The sequence below is a fragment of the Episyrphus balteatus genome, chromosome 3 (genome assembly GCF_945859705.1).
Source record: "Episyrphus balteatus chromosome 3, idEpiBalt1.1, whole genome shotgun sequence".
Taxonomy (NCBI): Eukaryota; Metazoa; Arthropoda; class Insecta; order Diptera; family Syrphidae; genus Episyrphus; species Episyrphus balteatus.
The window spans coordinates 82,588,548-82,609,092 of record NC_079136.1 but is presented as its reverse complement, the minus strand read 5'-3'; the positions used below and the strand labels follow the sequence as shown (position 1 = coordinate 82,609,092).

General features: G+C 33.7%; 1 protein-coding gene across 1 annotated transcript; it reads right to left on the bottom strand.

The window, feature by feature from the left end:
* Positions 1–2,992: 2,992 nt before the first annotated feature.
* On the bottom strand, positions 2,993–19,249 carry LOC129917135 (uncharacterized). Its single transcript, XM_055997502.1, has 10 exons — positions 18,659–19,249; positions 18,279–18,578; positions 12,751–14,917; positions 11,583–12,693; positions 8,637–8,777; positions 6,430–8,571; positions 6,116–6,359; positions 5,834–6,039; positions 3,357–3,558; positions 2,993–3,295 (listed from the first exon to the last, which is right to left on the bottom strand). The coding sequence occupies exons 1-10, from the start codon at positions 18,840–18,842 to the stop codon at positions 3,111–3,113; spliced, it is 6,882 nt and encodes a 2,293-aa protein (XP_055853477.1). The 5' UTR covers positions 18,843–19,249; the 3' UTR covers positions 2,993–3,110.
* Positions 19,250–20,545: the final 1,296 nt, after the last annotated feature.

Here is a 20,545-nt window from a genome sequence, read left to right as displayed (position 1 = left end):
CCATTTGTGGTATTTGTCTTGACAGTTTTATGTCATGATCACTTTTTTGTGTATAACAGTTTCATGAATGATAACAGTGGTCAGAAATATTTTTGTAACCGAATTAAAATATTTATTTCTAAAACCAATATTGTGCCTCTAAAAACAATTATTCTAATTTTGACACGATTTATATTTAACGATTTTTCTAATTGCCAGGGAAAATATCCATAGACAACAATTTTTCCAGTACGGTTCGGTTGTGCACCGAAACTCAAAAAGAACTAACCGCAATCAATTTGTTCTTAATTTTAAAATTGAAAGTATTTGGGGCCATATTGATAACAATTTATTAAAGTCACAACTTAAGCCTAGTACGCAGCTGAAGCGAAATGAAATTTTCCATACAAAAATTCGATCACGAAATTTTGAACGAAAATAAATTGGCTTTGTTTTTGCTTTAAAACTTATTTCCTGATGCTTTTTCTAAAAATTTTGTATTTGTATTTTTACTATTTTTACTTTGCTATAATACCCGATGGTGTTTTTTCGTTAACATTTCCGCTTTTATCTTTGGAGACTTGAACAATTTTCGTTTCGCTTCAGCTGCGTACTAGGCTTTAAGAAATAAAAATTAACAGTAAGTACTTATTATTTAACTTAAATAGAAAAAAAACTTAATTTTCTCAAAAACGGTTTTTATTAAAATGTTAATGAAGTGTGTAGGTATTGTGGGAAAGAAGGCCGTATAGATATGTGCCAATAACTTTTTTAAAATTTAAGAAAAATGGTACATATAAGGGAAAAATAAATTGCCCACCAACAAATTGGGGGAAAGGGGATGTGTGGGTGAAAAAACTGGGTGGGTGTCAAAAATTGTGGTTTTAAACGATTTCTGTGAAAAGTATACCTCCTATAGAAACCCCTATGAATCTGCAAAATGTGTTCGAATACGGAATTCGGAGCAGCTAAAATTCGAAAACAGAAGAAAATAGAATTTGAATGGAAATCAGAACAGCCGTAATAGTCTTAAATAAAGGCTTTTGATCTAAAACACGACATCCCAAACTTTTCAAACATTTTTTCTGTAACTTTTTTTATTGAAAAATAGGATATTTTTTCAAATTAAATTCTTCAAAAGTCCAATTCATCAAAACCCTGTTTTATTAAAATCAAATTATTTTTGTAAAAGATAAAACCAAAAAAGCGTACTTTTTCATTTGTCTCATAATTTTAAAAACCACGATTTTTGGCACCCACCTGATTTTTTCGCCCACCCACCTCCTTTCCCCCAATTTGTTGGTGGGCAATTTATTATTTCCTATCCATATACCATTCATCCTAAATTTTTGCTGCTAACAATTTTTCAACTTTTGCTCTCTGAAAACCGGATTGGCACTGGTCTAGTAGTATTAAAGTAAAATCATATTTTTTTTTTGAAGAATCCTTTTCTTCATTTAGGTAATCGATTTAGACAAAAATTAAAATTAAAATTGAGTCAAGTTTTCTAAAAAATAAAATTAAATTAATTTCTTTTACGTCATTTTTTTTAAAACGGGTGGATGAACTTTTTTTTATATTTTTCTTTTATGTGTCCATTATTGCACCAGATTGTTTTTATCGACAAAGTTTTTTTTATAGGAACAGATTTCGTACACAATTACACAAATACTTACTTACATAGTGTGACCAGCGCCGTAAAACGGCTACAATCCGCTGTAAATTTGGACCTTAACCAACAAGCTTCGCCAACCAGCTCTATCCTTAGCTCGCTGCTTCCAGTTTCGCACGCCAATTCGATTTAGGTCCCCTTTCACTTGGTTGCGCCACCTCAGACGAGGTCTTCCTCTACTGCGCCGTCCCTCTGGGTTGGAGTCGAAAACTTTCCAGGCCGGAGCATTGTTGTCTATGCCTCCTTGACCTAGCCATCTCAGGCGCTGCACCTTCACACTCTTGGCCAGGTTAGCGTCCATGTACAACCCGTAAAGCTCGTTGTTGTATCTTCTTCTCCAATCACCATCAATACACACAGGACCAAAAACCGCACGAAGAACTTTTCTCTCGAAACAATCCAAGATGTTTTCATCCGCCTTCGTTAAAGTCCATGCTTCTGCACCATATAGCAGGACTGGGATGATAAGGGTCTTTTTTAGGGACAACTTAGTTGCTAGAGAGAGGGCTTTGCTGGTCAATTGCCTTCTCAAACCAAATTAGCAGCGGTTGTTCTGTATGTCGTATTTCTTCAGCATCAAATTCACAACACATATTTTTGCAGTCTTAGTAAGCTCAACAATTATTAAAACAATTCAACTTTTTTTTAATACATTTTTTGAACTTTTATTTGCAATTTTAATTCTTTCTTTTCTCAATTTGAAATCAATACCTAATTTTTTTTTAATTTAAAGCTTTTTGAAACGAAAATACCCATACCTTTGAATGTCGGAAAAAAAACAAAAATTAAATGTATATAATAACACTTTTAAACAGTCAACTCATTTCCCATTTGAATAATTATATAATTCTTATTTTTTTTTTATATTTTGAGTATTTTCGTTTAATTTTGCCTCGAAAATATTCAATACAAAACAAAAATATTCAATAATAATTCCATGTATTTTTTTTTTTATGTATTACAACTTATACATTAGTCAATAGTATCTTTTTTTTACAAATAGTAAACAATTTCCCATTGATTTGTAATTTTTCTTTCAAACAAAATCAATTCAATTTTTTGCATATTGTTGTTTGTTCTTTAAAAAACATAATTGTACAGCTATTCAACTCATTGAACAAATGCTAATGCTTTTTTATTTGTTTAAAAATATTTAATATTTTATACCAAGCCTATGGCTTGGAGTGATTATTCCTTGTTTGATGCTTTTACAACTACTTTGCTTAGATCTATGTTTAGTGCTAATGTAAAAGAGAAAATAGAAAGGAATATACAGTAATCTCTGGAAAGCAACAACCGCCTGCACGCAAATGGGCAGGTAGAGATAGAAAAAGGTAGATGTGAATGTGAGATTTTATGAGTTCATTATTTTTTTTTTGGAAAATTAAAAAAAAAGGAGAACACAACAAGAGTATAAAATAGAAGGGACATGTGAATGCATTTAAAATTAGTTAAGAACTTAAGTGTAGTCACTTTCCATTCCGGGTGGTGGAGGTTCTGACCATCTGGGCCTCTTCTCGGGTGGTTGATCTGATGCTGACATATTTTTGTGTGAAGTATTGCTACTTGCTATGTCAATATTATCGGGAACCATACTAAGAAGCTCAGCTTCACTTAGTTGCGCAAGTCGACTGGGTTTTGGATCTGTGTGAGTAAAAATGAAATTTTAATACAAATATTTAAAAGTTGTTGCATTTATGCTTACCCCTGGATATAGCGGAATGCTCTGGTGTGTATTCCTCATCGTGGCTAAATTGTGACAATGATCCAATCATTGGAGGCGGAGGTATTGGGGGCGGGGGGACTTTTCCAGAAGTTGAAGGTTGAGATGGAGGATCTGGTTTGCTTTGTATGCTGGCTAGAATCTGTTGTAAATTTGACGGAATCGAGATGTTGGCCAAAGATGACTAGAAAAAGAAAAACAAGTTTCAGTAAAAAAAAAAACAGTCACATTATTATGTAAGACAACCAAATTTTTATAGATATACATATGTACATAAAAAACTACCAATTTCAACAAATTAAAGTGTTTCAGAATATACCACTAATGCAGTGAAAAGTGAAAAGTTGTTGGTGTAATTGTCTTGAATAACTAAATTTTTATTTTTTTTGCCCTGAAAATGAATCTGAAGTTTTTTAACGAAATTTCTCATACAAACATGAGAAATGATTTTGTGTATTGCTTGGTGAGTCAACATTTTTTCCAAAAACGGCCTTTGTAGAATAAACCAAATTTTTTACCAATTTTAAACAATGTTTGTAAGACTTATGGATTGTATTGTTGACGTTTATTTCAATTCTTGGGCACAGGTAATGCATTTCAACTTTGCTATTTCCCATTCCAAAATAGCGAACACTACCAAGAAGAAAATGAACAATTTTATTAAGGGTATAGCAGAAGTGCGTTGTTTTATGTGCCGATGCTAACTATTGTTAACAAAAGTAAACTTTCAACTTTCCTAAATGATAAAAAAGTTACAAAATGTAATATGACGTCACAATATCGTTCCTAAATGCATTGTTGAACTGCCAAATAGTTACATTTTGCAACTTTTTCAACGCAGCTTCTGGACTTGTTAACGTTAATTTGCCAAACACAACTAACGTCTAAAAAGTCTATTTACGATGCAGGAACAATAAAAAAATTTATTGCAATATGGTATTCACATTTTTACTTGCTCTATAGACTTATAGGGCAAGTATTGGTTTCATGTCGAAAAAAAATTGAGGTTTTAATCAACATTAAGATGATCTATCTTGCGTCCATCTGTACACATTTCCACAGCCTAAACGGGTGGATTGATTTTCTTCAAATTTGGTACAGAAGATTTTTATGGAATTCTAAAAGTTGTTTTTTTTGTTTTTGTTTTTTTTTTTTATAACTCGCTTAGAAAGTGTACCTCCCATACAAATTTTTCAATTTAAACCAAATATCTCGAAACCGGCTCTAACGATTTTCATTACATTTTGCAGACGTTAAATTCAAAGTAATTGCAATAAAATTGCATTTTTAGTTTTTCTCAAAAAAGTCAAATAAAATTTTTTTTTCCAAATTTTGCCCGAAATGTCGGCTCTTTCCCAATACCAATTTTATCTAAATTTATATAGAGCCAGCTCTTAAAATCGAATAAGTAAACTAGCATAAAAGTGATTTGAACTGCAAGAGCAAGTACGTGCGACCCTGTCGTGCATTTTATTTTTTTCATTTTCCTTCATTTTCGGTTTATATTACAAAATAAATCATATTCATATTATGAGTTTCCTCCAAAAAACTTTTCACGTTTCGCCTGAATGAAATTAACATTTTCCACCTATCATATTTCTTGTTCGCCCAAAATTTAAGTTAAGTAAAAGAGCTTACCAATTGGTCCACTTTGCAACAAAGCAATTGTTCAAAATAAAATAAATTTTCGAAACGTGAACAACTTTTTGCTCGGAATTCACAATAAGGGAAAAGCGAATTCCAGGTGGAATCTTATTCACGTGGAACTCATGATAGGGCTGATTTTCTTCTTGAACCAACTGCATTGTTTTTAATTATTATTTTGGACAGACACCCTTTTTTTCAACCCAACACAATTAGTAATTCATTTAGAACCCTTAAGTATGCAATTTCATGACAGGCGAAACGATGACGATTGAGTTACGTAGAGCAAATCAAAGACGACCAGGTTTTCCACTATCATTTTTGTCATATTTCGGATTCCCTCAACTTGGAAAGAGCTTAAAAAATTGTTTGGCTTCAAAATTTTAATTTGCATTTTTCGCAATACGACCTCGGAAATCTCGGGCGATGATATGTTTATACTTTGGGAGAAAGTATGGAGGCCCTTTTATTGGCAACAATTTTTCGATGGCATTTGTTGATATACAGCATACAAAATTGAGTTGGCAACATTTAAAGATACTTTTGAGCATGACTGGTTTTTAAGTGTATTATTTAAACTCAGTCGTGAATGCCATTTGTCGTGCGGGATTCCCATAATTGCACTAAATAGCCAAAATTCTAAAATGAAAGCTTTTTTTTTAACAATAAGACCTTGAGAAAATAGCACCAGGCAAAAATAATAAAACTTTAATATTCCTGTATAGTGATAATGCAGTCAATGTGTTCATACATGCATTAAGTTTTTTATATTGAGTGTCTAAAAGAATTTTGTTTTTAATTCAAAAATATATTACCGATTGATCATGGCTTAGTAGCCCAGCTATTTCCATTTTTTGAGCTTCAATCTGACGATTGATTTCATCCATTTTTCGCTTCAAATCATCATCCCTTACTGGAATTGTTTGCGACGATACATCATCATCAGAGCTACCACCACCAGGTGAGTAAGGCTCATCAGCATCATCTTTTTGAGCAGCAACAGATGCGGCAGTAGATTGACCTTTACAGCAAACAAGAAAAAAAAAAAAAAAATATAAAACAAAATTGTAATATACAACCAAAAAATATAAACATACTCTGCTGCGCAATTTTCTTTGCTGTAATGGGCGCTTTAATAATTGCATCGATATCAAATTCTTCATCATCAATAGATTTTTGTTGCATTCGAATTCCCCGACTACTTCCTGCCGCTTGCGTTGATCGACTTGAATCTGTATTCTTAGGCTTCGGACTACCTGGTGGTGTGAATGAGGTAGTTCCATCAACATCCAATACAGATGTAATCGTTCGATTTGATATCACAGTAGCTTCTTTCTTTCGCTAAAAGTAAATTAATAATCATAATTGTAAAAAATCCAAAAAATTAAATTAAATTTACACAAAAACTTACCCTCATAGATGCATTTGAATGCCGTTTACCCATTATACGGATAACAATACCCAATAGCATATCAGGCCGCATAACATCATCATAAAATTCAAAATTCTCACTTGGCTGCAGAACAGACGGCATCTGTTGGCCTACACCTAATGGCATTATGTAGAAATCTTTAATATTAGACGAAGTGGTTTTGATAACACCCAAACGCTTCCGTTTATCCAAATATTTGTATAAAATCGTATATGCATTTGTTTCAGACTCCCCCGAAGGCACCAGTCGTATAACAACAACTTCTTTATTCGGACTGCGTTTGATTTTACCAATATAATCCCATACAGTGTCTGGGCTAATTCGACCCACAATATCAAGTTCGTCGGGTAAATCCTTACTCAAGAGATATGTATTTCCGCTGACCGTTTGTAGGCTAACTTGGAATGATGCCACATCGATCATATTAATGGATCCGGTCCACATAGAGGCCTCGCCATCGGATGTATATTTAAAGTAGGGATCCTCTGGAGGTGTCGATATCGACACTGTGCTAGATGGCTCCTGATCACTATCCGTTGCTAATGGACTCTGTGGTTTGGACTTTTGTACTACCACTTCAGGAATAGAATCTGGCTTGCTTAATGGTGCTGTGGCGGTTTGTGTTGATGGTGTTACTACAGGCGTTGGTTTTTCTTTTTGTAGATTTGCTGCCTGCTCCACAGTTTTGGTTGATTCAAGAATCTGATCAATCAAATTGAACTTTTCAATTGAAGGTTGTGGAGTTTTTACAGTTTTCTTCACCACAGGTCTAGCTGGTGCAATAGATTTCGTCTCTGAAACCGCTGTTTGTGGCTGTGGTTGTGATACTGGCTGTTTTATAGGCACCGTTGCCACAACTTTTGCAGCTTTGGCAACAGGTTCGTGGTCTTCTTTTCTCGATACGTCTTTTTCACGACGTTCATCTTTTCTCGAACTACTGCTCTTGTGGTGACGTTCTCGGCTGCGACTGCGACTTCGCTTGCGATTTTTCTCTCTATGCCTGTCCTTGCTTTTATGACGTTTTTCTCTGTCTCTCTCTCTTTCCTTACTTCCAAACTTTTTCTTATCTGAAGTGGTAGTGGCTACTGAATTGAGAGGGGCAACTGAACTGGTGGCTGTTTCTTGTACATTATAATCTGTCTCAAATGAATTATCCTTGCGAGGAGTCAAAGAAGTTGGTTCGATTTCAGTTGTGCTACTAACAATTGAATTGTTTAAAACAGTTACAACATCTTCCACCGGTATGCTGATATCCAAATCTACTCGATCGGCTTGTTTGCCTTCAATTACTTCTTCACCTTTGTGCGTTTTTAATACATAAGTTTTTGTGCAAGAAAGCATATCTAATTCTGACTTCTTTATCATTTCCAGCTGATGTTTAGCTTCGTTCTCACGCCATTGAGCTAATTCCTGACTTGCCAACTCTTCGGGAGACATTCTTACAAGTTGGCGTGGTTCAATCAGTTTTCCACAGATTTTTAGAAGAAGAGTCTCATTTTTACGATCTTTGATGTTAAACATCAACGAACGATACTTTGCTTTATACTTGGCACCAATATCCTTATTAAAAAGTCTATACATTTCATATTCCGTTGCTTTAACAAATTCCTCAACTTGTTCTTCGGAAAGCTTCTTTTCGTCACTGACTTCTTTTATTCGAATTAAAAGTTGTTCTTTGAGTGTGCGACGAACGTTGACTCGTACTGGTTCACTAGTTTCTCGGATTGGCGTCGGTGAATTGATTGAGTCTTTTTCAGCAGATAATTGTTTTTTGAGAACTTTTTGTGACGACGAAGGCAACGATGGTGAAGCTAAAGGTTTTTCCTTTTCCTTTTCTGACTTGTCAGTTTTAATATTAAGTTGCTGTTGTGTTTGTTTTGCTGTTTGTTTTGGTGTTGTTGTTTGCCGTTGTTGCACATTCGGGCTATTACTTGATTTTGTGTTTGATTTATTAAGATCTTGTTGTTTAACATTCTTAGGGAATACTGGTTGCGGTGAAGGCATTGCTGGGGGTGTGAGGGTAATAACTGATGTAACTATGGGTCCATCTGATTTCAGTGGCATAAAGGTATTCGTATTTGTTGGTGATTGGACATTAGGGCGGGCTTTTTGTTTGGATTTCTAAGAAATTGAAGAAATTTAAATTAGAATCTAAAAGATTTAAGTTTTTATTCCAAAATATTTACCTCTATTTCTAGTGCTTGTGCGCTTCCTGGTTGTACAACTTCGAAAGTTGGGTTATCTTGGAGCCATTTCTTTAGATTAAGTGTTGTAGGAGCATTACTTCCGGTTAATAGCTTTCCAGTTCGACGTTCCAAAACACAAACCTTTAAAAATACATTATAAAATTGATTTTTTAAAATTATTAATTAAAATTATATATCAAAAATTGTTGGAAACTATTGTTTACTGGCAAATAGGCAAAAAAAAGGAGAACTGGTATTTTTAAAGAATAAGTATAATCTTTGAACAATAAAAGTTCTATGGCTAGATTTTCACGAATGCCAATCCAATAATCAGACTTCTTTATTAATTTATTTGTGTTACTTTTCCTCTTGCACTTGAGTATTGAACCTAGACAAAGCGAGTTCAGTTTTTAATTTTTTTTTTTGCATTTTTTCTCGAAAGGCGTGTTTTTCCGCGCCATGCGACTTAACTCAAATCTAATGAAGCTATACACTTGGATGTTGTGTGGCCAAAAATGTTTTAATCATCTATTGATGTAGTTAAGTAATAAATGTATTGTGCAAAAGTTATTTCCCTATGACGAACCTAACAAATGGCTTCTTTGCATTTTACACTTTTTATAGATTTTTCAATATTATCAGCCCTATTCTGCTATTCGATTCACGTGAATCTAAAGATTTCATTTCTTTATTACGCCATATTGGCTTTGAAAAACCTCTATCTTTCAAAAGAAAATTGTTGTATTCACCTGTTTTAGAAATTCTAAGGCAAAAAATGTTGCTAAAATTGAATTTTAACACCCATTTAAACGCTTCTTATTTTAGACTTTCACGTGAATCGAATAGCAGAATAGGGCCGTATAACTTAAAAGTGCATTATAGATGAAAATGCTGACGTTCTGTTTTTTTGTTCTGAGTCTGAAAAATCATCATGAAAATCCAACTAATAGAAACCAAAATGAACATTTTTAAAGTAACAATTTCGAATCCTTTTTGAGAGTTTTTTTGTTAATCTTTTGTCAGTTTGAATCATTTGAAAAGTCTCAAAATATGAGTCGATGATTATGGCTTAAAAAGCTTATAAATATTAAGAGTTTTCTTGGTCAAATATTCAACATTAATGTCTTCAGGCAAATGACAGAGAATTATTTTTTTGTATATGATGCATCAGAAGCAAAGTGTCTTATCTCAAGATCTAGATTTTTTCAGAAAAGCTATTTGAAACATTTGTATTTTTGTATTCTTAAAAAATTAATTTTCGTCTAGAGTTCATGCTTTAAAATCTATAAAAAAAAATCAAAAAATAGAGAGACTTATGTTGTTTCACATAAAAACAATTATTATTCTTGTGCTTTTTTTTCAGCAATTCCTGCGAAAAAGTGGTGTTTTCCATTGAAATGAAACCAATAATTTTGTTAATTACAACATTATGTCTCTACGCCTTCAGTTTAACAAGTATGTACATATTTTAATGAAAGTTTTACCAGAAAATAGCTTATTGTTTCGTGATTTTTTCTGTATACTTAACTCAAGATCCCTAAATTTTGAGATAGCACATTTTGAGGTATGACGTTCTCAGGCGACGATATATTATGTATGCAATAAAATAATTAATTGAAAAAAAAAATAATTAATTGAAAAAAATTCCCTTTTGATTACAAATAATTTCCTGAACCTGCGCATTGCGCGGCGCAAACTCGTATTCCGAACTCTAAATGTTTTAAGTGTGTCGAATCCTAAATCAGAATTTCGTTTTCGAGATAAATATTCTCAATAATCGATTTTTACTTGCTCTATAAAGCAAGTATTGGTTTGTGTCAAAAAAAAAAAATTCGAGGTTTTAATCAAAACTAACATTACGATTATGGAGAAGTTAAAAAAAGTGAATTTCGTTATGTCTGTGCATCTGTGCGTCCTTCTGTAGATGAAGCTGCAGCCTATACGGATGGACGGATTTTCTTGAAATTTGGTACATATGATTTTTTTGTAATTTACAATGTTTGCTTTTTTCTGTTTTTTAATATCTTGCACTGAAAAAGTGTACCTCCCATACAAAATTTTTGAGTTATTGCAATTTATCGAAAACGGCTCGAACAATTTCGATTAAACTAGTTACACATAATGATCTAGCTATTCTAAACAAATTACGTTTTTAGTTTTTCTCAAAAAAAAAATCGTATATTAGAAATATGGCGTTGCCATTTTTTCCGAAAACTGACATTTTGTTTTTTTTTACGCAAATTTCCTTAAAAGATGGACCGATTTTATTCAAACCATATACACATATATTTCTTATCACTTAAAATGATTGTGTTTATGTTATTATTTCTAACAAAATCGTGAAAATTCCATTGGCAAGCTAATATTTATGTACTTTTTATTATGAGAACAAGTACGTGCGACCCAGCCGTGCATTTTATTTGGTATGTTTTGCTAGGTTTTGTTTCAGGAACAAAATAATACAATTTTGAACCGAATCAGAAATTAGATTATCTTTTGTTAACTCAACTTTTTTGAGAATTCCCGTTATAAAATTTCAATAATCGATTTTTTGCTATGTACCCCTAAACACTCTGTCGACATGTGGGTGCTATTTTGGCTAGACGAAATTAAAAAATTGTGGAATTGTGAATACAATATTCGAATTCTTGGTAAAATTCTATATCAATTTCATATACAAATTCCCTATAAAATATTGAAACCGAAAAAAGATATAAAGGCATGAAAAAGTACAAATCAAATTCGCACCCGTGTGCCTTTCACGTAGGATGTGCCTACAGAGACAGAGGGTTAAGCTTTTCCCTCGCTAACAGTGGTTTTGTTTAAGGAACAAAACAAATTTTATCTAGATGTTTTGGGTCGAAGAATAAAAATCTATTTACATCTACAGAGATAAGAATACCACACTTCTGCCAAATGTATTTGAGCAACAAAAACCAAACTTACCCTTTCAACTTTTGGCTTCCGATCCGCCATGCTGAGCAAATCCTCAAATAGTCCCTTACTCTTCTTTTTCTTCTCATCCGGACCAAGTTTCACAGGTGGACTTGGTGGAATTGCTTCTGGAACTTTGACAGCATTCAAAGCATTCTGAGCATGTTTTCGTATACAATCATCACTGCAATAAATTGAATTTGCACGTGCTTGTTTCTTACAAACTATACACGTTAACAATTCTACAGATTGTTGTTTTTGAATTGAAGTTTTTGTTTGTTGAGAACTACTATTTGTTGGTGAATCTATTGAATTGGATCCCAAAGTAATTTGTCCTGATGTTGGTACATTTTTATTTTGTTGTTGTTGTTGTACTTTTGCTATAGTAAATTGTTTCTTTTCAGCTGCAGTTGAAACTTTATTAAATTTCAACTGTTGCTGTTGCAAAGCACTTGCTTTAACCATAGCAACACCTCTACTAACAGCTTTTGGACTGGTTGTAGTTGTGTTTGGCAATACAATGACACGTTTTGTAATATTTCCCACTACAGAACCACCACTTTCAGGGCTAGATTTTTTTAATACAACCTCTGGAGAAGTTACTTTATTTTGCACTGGTTCAGGTGTTTTCACCGCTTGAACTTTTTTTGTTGTAGGAGTTCTAGTTAGCGTGTAAAATTGTCCCGGTTGTAATTTTTTCAAATCAATCATATGTTTATTTTCTCCAGGAACTTCTTGTAGAGTAATATCGCTATGATTTAATGAAGAACGAGTTTGTTTTGGTTGTTCGTCTAGTTGTGGCATTAATTGAACTACTGTTTTCTTATTGAAAACATCCGTTATTTTGCTCTGTACCGTTGGTGAAGATTTCTTTTGGATATCAAGTTGTGGCATTAATTGTACCACGGTTTTCTTATTTTCAAAGAGATCAGTAATTTTCTTTTGCTTCTTTTGATCTTGTTTTTTAACACATTTTGGACACGTCCATTCGACGCCATTTTGTTCCATTTCAAGACCCATAGCTTTTGTGATACTAACACAAGTTCCATGGAACCAATCTTCACAAACATCACAACAAATCATAAAACGATTGTTATGTGGTTGTCGACATACGCACCATAATCTAAAGAAAAATTTGAATTAAATAAAAAAGAGATGAGTTTCAAAAAAATAAACGTACTTATTCGGATCATCTTCATCCTCATCCTCTTGACTTTCTCCTTCTTCTTGAGCTTTTTTCGGAACTGATTTCAGCGATTTGGCAGCCGTTTTTTTTTTATTTGCAGTTTTGACTGGTTTTTCTTTAGGTGCAGCAACAGTTGGCATAAAGACAGGATCATTTCGTTCTCCGACATGAGATGAATCTGCAAACAAGGAAGTGTCCGAGTGCATAGAAACATCACAACTTTCACTGTCATTAAACGATGTATCTGATGTCGGTTGAGCTTGTGCACGACGTTTGGCACGTGTTGTTGGCGCCTCAATTGGAGGCAATGTAATAACACGACCATTACCACGGACAATTTGGATAGGTTCTCTGCGCAAGTAAGTAACATTTGTCGATCTGTTCAGAGTTGGCGTGGGAGTTGTGTCACGCGATGAACTCGGTGTAGTCGTATTGGAAATACTGGCTTCAATGATACTCTTAGGTTGTTTTAAAGGAGTTGTCATTACAATTTGTGCATGCGGTCGTATTGGCAATTGTAGATTCATCGAAGAAGAAGATTGGGGCAAGATAATAGGCTTAATTTGTTGTTGTTGCTGCTGCTGTTTAAGTTGAAGCTGTTGTTGTTCCAACTCTTGTTGTTTTTCTAGCTTTTGTTTTTCTTGCTGTTGAAGAACTTCCATTTCGACAGCTTCTTGCAAACTTTTATCCTCCATCAATTCCACAACATGCTGTAATAAGTCTTCGGGAATATCATCATCAGCATTTTCTAAAAGTGGTGCATTTGCAATATCAATTGCTTCTACTGAAGATGTAGAAGTAAACGATGTTGTGGATATTTTGTTGTTTTTTTCCAAAACAGCTTTTTCTGTACTTTCAAGCATTTTAACCAAATCAGGTATACTATTTTCTTTAATTGCTGTTGATTTTTCAGTTGTTTGAAAAGATCTATCTAATTCATCTTTGACAATTGAATCAATTAAATCAAGTTGTTTGTCATTTTCGGCTGCAATTTCAGATGAAGATTGATGCGTTTGAATGGAGATCTGGGCTGGTAATTGATTCTTTGCTGCTGATTCAATTCCAAGTGGCATAAAACCTTTAACCGAAGGTGGTTTATCTGGATTTATTTCGGCGACTCTAACATTTGATAGAGAGTTATCGGATCTTGCAAGCAAAGCACTCAAATCTGTGAAGCCACCCTTAGGACTTGCTATTACTTTATTGATTACAATTTGCTTAACAGTTTGTGGAGAGGCTGGTATTTGGACTGGTACTGGTGGTGGTGCTGGCGTTGCAGGTTTCATCATTTGATATGTTCTTACTTGTACGGGCGAAGGCTCGACGATTTTATTTGCTGGCTTAACTATCTGCACCGACTGAATGTTGATAAGCTGTCTTGGCGGAGCAGGAGGATCTGCTGGAATAGATGGTAAAACACTTGTTGTGGGTGCCACTACAGGTTCAACATCGTCGGGTACTTGCTTTTTAGCAATTGTTTTGGGTATGGTAAACGAACTAACAGATTTGCGAGCATCTTGGGGTTGCTTGTTAACCTTTTGAGGAGTGAGACTTTTCATTTCTTCATCGTGCGATATATGATCTTGACTTTGAAGGCGACGTTTATTGTTAACAGCCTTTTGCATTATCAAACTGCGAGCAGCACGTTGTTTTTCTTTTTTCTTGCGCCTTGCAACAAAGTTCTTCTTCTTCTTAACATTACCATGCCGATTGTTCACATCGAAATCTGAATCACTGTCACGATCATTGTCGCTTTCAGCACTTTCCTCGCTTTCGGCAGTATAATCACTACCATCATCATCAAAATCTTCATCACCTTCCTCTTCTTGATCTTCTTCAGGATTTTTACTATCATCGGCTGGTGAATCATCATGGTCTGATGAGATAAATGATTTGTCTTTTTCTTTATCATTGATTTTACGCACTTGTTCATCCATGTTTTGTTTGCGTTTATTGAGATATTGTTTTACAGTTGTTGTATTTGTAACTGGTAATTTTCGAATATTTGTATTTGATTGTTTTGTATCAGCTTCGGTTGCTAATTTTGCCTCATTAACTTGTGATGGTGAAGTAAATGGTGTATAGCAATGGTCATTTTTAATTACATAACGTTGGAATTCATAGTCGACATTGCATTTAAGTGGTGTTACACCAGCATATTCTGAAAATAAATAATAAAAAATATTTTGTTATATTTAAAATTTAAAGGAAATGAAAATATGTACACACTTCTGGTAAAATGTTTGCTTTTTATTGAAATTTTTGAGTATATTCAATATCCAAGATTTGGTACGAATGTACAGTCTTTTTGTTCATATATGAGTTGAACGGCTTAAATATGAGTGAGTCTCTATACTTAACTGTATGACCGGAATTGGGTTCAATGTAAAACTTATGGGTATTCCTTGCGAGGTGGGTGTTGCTGTTAAAAGTTTCAAGGGGAGGAATGCAACTATTTACTTCACTAGAGAACTAATTGTAAAAAAAAGCGATAAAAGAGGAAAGGTGAGTTATATTTTCGATGATGTTCGAGAGAATCTATTGTTTAGGTCAATGCACCATCACCGAATAGTTTTAATGCTCTGCGGAAAGATGTTTGGGAAGCGCCAGCTCAGATATGTGAATTATAGTTCAGCTTGGAACGGCAGTAGGCTTTATAAATTGAAGTCAAATCTGAAGTGGTAAAGACTTTCCTGCACCGTTTTAGAAAATCTAAGCAATTTGAACCATTTTTGGCATCTGGTCCTTCCTACGTAGATCATCATTAACACTAACACTACTAACAGTACTGACAGCTTTTCGGTTTCATTAATACAGGTACAATTCATGGGTAATAGCATTGAATTTGAACGACAAAAGACAGCATTGGGGTTTCGATGCATTGAATTCTACTAGGTTCTCGCTTCCCCATATGACAATGCTGTCAAGATCAGTAACAGAATGGAACCCTCGGGGACACCAGCATTGTAGTGAATATCAGATTTAAAACCATCCAACAACTTGAACGTTCGGAAATGTAATTTCTAATCTCACTTTTCGGTGAGATATACCATCAAATCGCCGGTGGATATTGCTACGAATATCTGCCAGTCATTAAGAAGGTTTCGTTCTTCGAGATTTGTTGACGGTAAATCGGACGAATATTGAAAGGGGAGAAAGATTAACTTTTTTTAAAGACAGGCTGGACAAATGCAGTTTTTTAACTTCATACCTACTCGGGAAAAGTACAAATGAATGAGACATATAAAAAAATTTTCAAAGTTGATTAACCAGTGTAGAAGAACAGGCCTTCGGAATAATGCCGGGGATACCATCAAGACCAGCGGATTTGTGTACATTGATATCTTTAAGAACTCTCGCAACCGAGCGAGGGCCAAAAAATATTTGCTTCATTGTGAAGTTAACATTCTCAAGCTCAAAACGCTATTGGAAGCTTAGAATTTGCGGCAAACCGTGTTGCCAGCAAGTTAGCTTGGTCAAGGAAACTTGGATTTTCGTTGAAGAAATACGATCGTTGAAGCGGTTGAGTTTTTGATGTTCTTGACGAAAGACCAAACATTTTTGCTATTTTTAGGACATGACATTATTTTTTGCCTTATCTGTCTGTTATGTACAAATTTGGTCTTACGAATGAGAGCGTTACAGACATTTCTAGCCTGTTTGAATACAGGGTCGTTTTATACTTTCAAAAACAATCTCTCAACATAATCACCTCTTAATAATTCGATCATTGATCTTAGTCTGGGGAGATTTCGGCTAACGCGATAATCGTCGACTTTGATTACACCGGCACACAAAATAAAAAAAGTGTCATGTAATAGAAACCAGACTTATCTTTCTTTATGTTTTTGGGCACGCTGAATCCGAATTTCAAGTCCGTTTGGCCCTGTGACCCTCCAGTTTTGAGTAAAATGCAAAAAACTAAAAAAAAAGGAAGTTTTTTGCCTTTTTTGGGGTCTTTTTTACATTTTTCTCAAAACTGGCGGGTGACCGGGCAAAACGGACTTAAAATACGGATTCAGCGGGTCCAAAAACATATAGAAAGATAGATCTGGTTCCTGGTACATACAACTTTTTTTTTTGTGTGCTGGCACTTTCGCGACATGTCGCTTTCATCCCCGGCACACAAAAAAAAAGTTTCATGTACCAGGAACCAGACCTATCTTTCTATGTGTTTTTGGATCCGCTGAATTCGAATTTCAAGTCCGTTTTGCCCGAACATCCTTCAGTTTTGAGAAAAATGCAAAAAACTCCAAAAAAAAGCATACAAATTCAAACAAAATGCAGTCACAGCTCAAAACTGGAGGGTGACCGGGTCAAACGGACTTGAAATTCGGATTCAGCGTGCCCAGAAACATATAGAAAGATAGGTCTGGTTTCTGGTACATGACACTTTTTTTCTTTTGTGTGCCGGTGATCAATTATCGACTATAACGTTAGCCGGTTTTGCCCCTGATAACTCCGATTTATTGTCACTCCAACAATCTGCACTAACATAAAAGGGAGACTTAAATTTCATTCAACTTATTAAATAATTATGTTAGTTTCAAGAAAATAAAACAACATTTGTAAAATTTTTAAGTGAATAATAATAATAATTTGAAAAATAAATCAGATCCTTTGCTTAAAGGATTTAAATTAAAGGTTTCACGGGTTGTTTCTTTACGTGTTTTTTGGAATGCGCAACAGGAGTGTACATTAGGACGTTCGTTGTTTATTTTTTTTTTTTTTTTCAAGAATCAAGTTCCTGAGTGGAAAAACAATTTTTAAATAATAAAAAAAAATCCCCTAATTTTTCTGATTTTTATTTTGACGCTAGATGGCGCTAAAATAAAAAGGGTTAATGTTCAAATATGTACACGTTGATTAATGAGGTCAGTTTTTTAGATATAGCCGTTAAAAATGTTTGATGAGATTCTTGTCTACATCAAACAACGTTTTCAAAAAGGTATACAAAATTGTTCTAGGACTAGGGGTTTAATCAGGACAGGCATGTTTTTTTTTTTTTGGTTTATTTTATTTTTCATGCTGTTTTATACATATGTTTTAACAAAACATGCTTTCCTTAATAAACCCAAAAAAATATGCATGCCGTGACCAAACCCCTGGTCCTAGAAAAATGAATTATACCTTTTTGAAAACGATGTTTAATGTAGACAAGCACCTCATCAAATATTTTTGATTTAAGACTATATCTAAAAAAAATGGCCTCATTAGTCAACATATACCTATTTCAAATGATAAACGTCTTGGGGCGCCATCTAGCGTCAAAATAAAAATTTGCAAAAAATTAGAAGATTTTTTTTATTATTTTGAAAAAGTTTTTTTTCACTTAGAAACTTGATTCTTAAATAACGAACGCCCTAATGTACATACTTATAACAAAAAGAACACACAGCAGCTAAAAAAAATAAAAGTAAAATCCAACTGCGGTTAGATTATTAACAAAGTTTGTTTGTTTCTTCGGAATATCATTTTTTTCTCAACCGCTTGCAAATTTTTTTTAGGAAAAAAAAACTTACTTAAAATCTCTTTTGCCAACTCCTTAGCCTCATTTGGTGGATAAAACTCTTCAACTGTCAGCCCGAGAATCTCTGGACGTGTTTTAACAATCGTCTTTGCTGGTTTTGGTGTCCTTTTTTCCTCAACCTCGCTATCACTGTTCTCTTCTTCGTCATCTTCGTCCGCCGACGAATGACTTTCTTCATCTTCCTGAGCTTGGTGTTCTGCTTCTTTGCGAATTTCTTCAGCTTCTTCATCTTCCATACTTGGCGTCGGCGATGTTATTCGAATAACACTAATCGAAGTTAAAGTTTTTTCATCTATAAAAGTACGAAGAGAAAATAAATAAGAGAATTCAAGAAACACTCTTTACCACACAAAAAACTCATTAAATATATACCAATTAAATTTTCTAATCCCTTCCGATCGACATTAATTCCATTTTTACCATAAACAACGACAAGATTGGAATCTGCCTTGCCTAATGCGGTAGAATCATCATCATCATTTAGCAGCAACGAAGAAGGGTCACCTACTCCGCTGCTAGCAGATCGCGGTGTTTCAACAAATACCGAACTTGACATTATGAATTATTGATGTTTTTTTAAAATGCAATTAATTACAACATTTCAAATAATTGATATTGTTTTTTTTTATGAAAAAAAAAAAAAATATAATTCTTCCAATAAAGAATTTTGCAAGAATTCTTTTTGGATCTATGACGCCGCCATGACAAACGCCGTTATGAATGCAGAAAAATAAACACTAGTGAATTTGACACACACAATCGGGGTGGATGGGAAGTTTTTCCATTCAATTTTTATGAAGATATCTTATGTTTTGAGATTTAGTTTTTATATATTAACATTAAGTGAATATTAAAGAAGATGTTTAATATCAAAGAAATACAATTTATGATTTATATTGTGGATAATAAACATTTTTATTGGAACACCACATTTTATAAAAATCTTGTGTTGCGCGCAAAAAAAAATTACTTGGGGTATGTTGGTTGAGTTTTGTGAAGATGAATGACAATTAGCACGTTCAGCGAATATGAAAGAGTTCAGAGATGAATAATATTTTTGAAAATCATTAATCTGCGGTCACATTTGCAAGTTTGCCTAAGCAAGTTGCATTTACGTGGAAACACATAATGCCCCAGTTCCACCTCCACCTAAATCTAGATTTAAGATGATTTATGCCTCAAATGGTGATAAGATTGAGATGATTTATAAGATTTATTTTGACAGTTCTACAAAAAAACAAATTGGAATTTCAATACTTCTGGATAAAAAAAATACTGCTTATTCTGAATTTTCAGCAATGTTATCTGATTTTTTTCACTGTCTTAAACCTTTATTAAATGTGAAAAGTTTCCAATCACGAGAAAATTACGATTTCATTAATTTTGACATTTTTTATGTTTAAAATTTAATGAAATGAGTGCGTCCACGGCAAAACAAAAAGTAAAAATACTAGCCCTTAAGAAGATTTATGTCGAATTCCTTTCAATGCAAAAATCGAATTTTCGGCGATCTCGAAGCGAATTTTTTCTGAAAATCATGTTCCATAGAAAAAAAATTCGCCTCAAACGAAGCAGAATTCGAATTTTTTTTAATCCCTCTTTTTTGAGAGATTTACACGGATTTGCACACACACTTGGAACATTTGACATTTCTCTAACGTCAAGCTGAAAGATTCCTTCGTGTTGTTTGTTTATTTAGGAATACCAACTTCAAATAAGGAGTAAATTATAATGGAATATCGTGTTTTTATTGCGGAAAATTATGAAATAAATAAAAAAAAAACAATGTGCGATCAAAATATAATTTTTCTTGGCATAGTTCTTGTGAAAAAGTCAAATTACTGTGACTTTTCTTCTCGTGATTATCTTCAGGAAATTTTTTTCTCTGTAAAACCACAGCATACGGCCAAATAAGTAACCTTTTACTTCATCTTCATTCAGATCTTAATAATATCTGCAATTTCCTATTGATTTGGATTAAATTAAATTTATATTACCGAAGCAAATAAACAAAATTATTGATCAAAGGAACCTTTGGTTTTATTTTACAGAAATTGTTTTGATTTCAGCTTGACGTTCGTGTAAAAATTGTTGTCAAATGACACACACACATTCGCAAAAAGAATTCGGTTTGTTTTCATGTTCCTTTTTAACACCAAAAATTCCATTTTTTTGAGGCGATTCTAAAAATTGAAAGGAATTCGACATTAGATGAGATTTATTTTAACACAGCGTCGTCACTGAGCATACAGCTGCCCA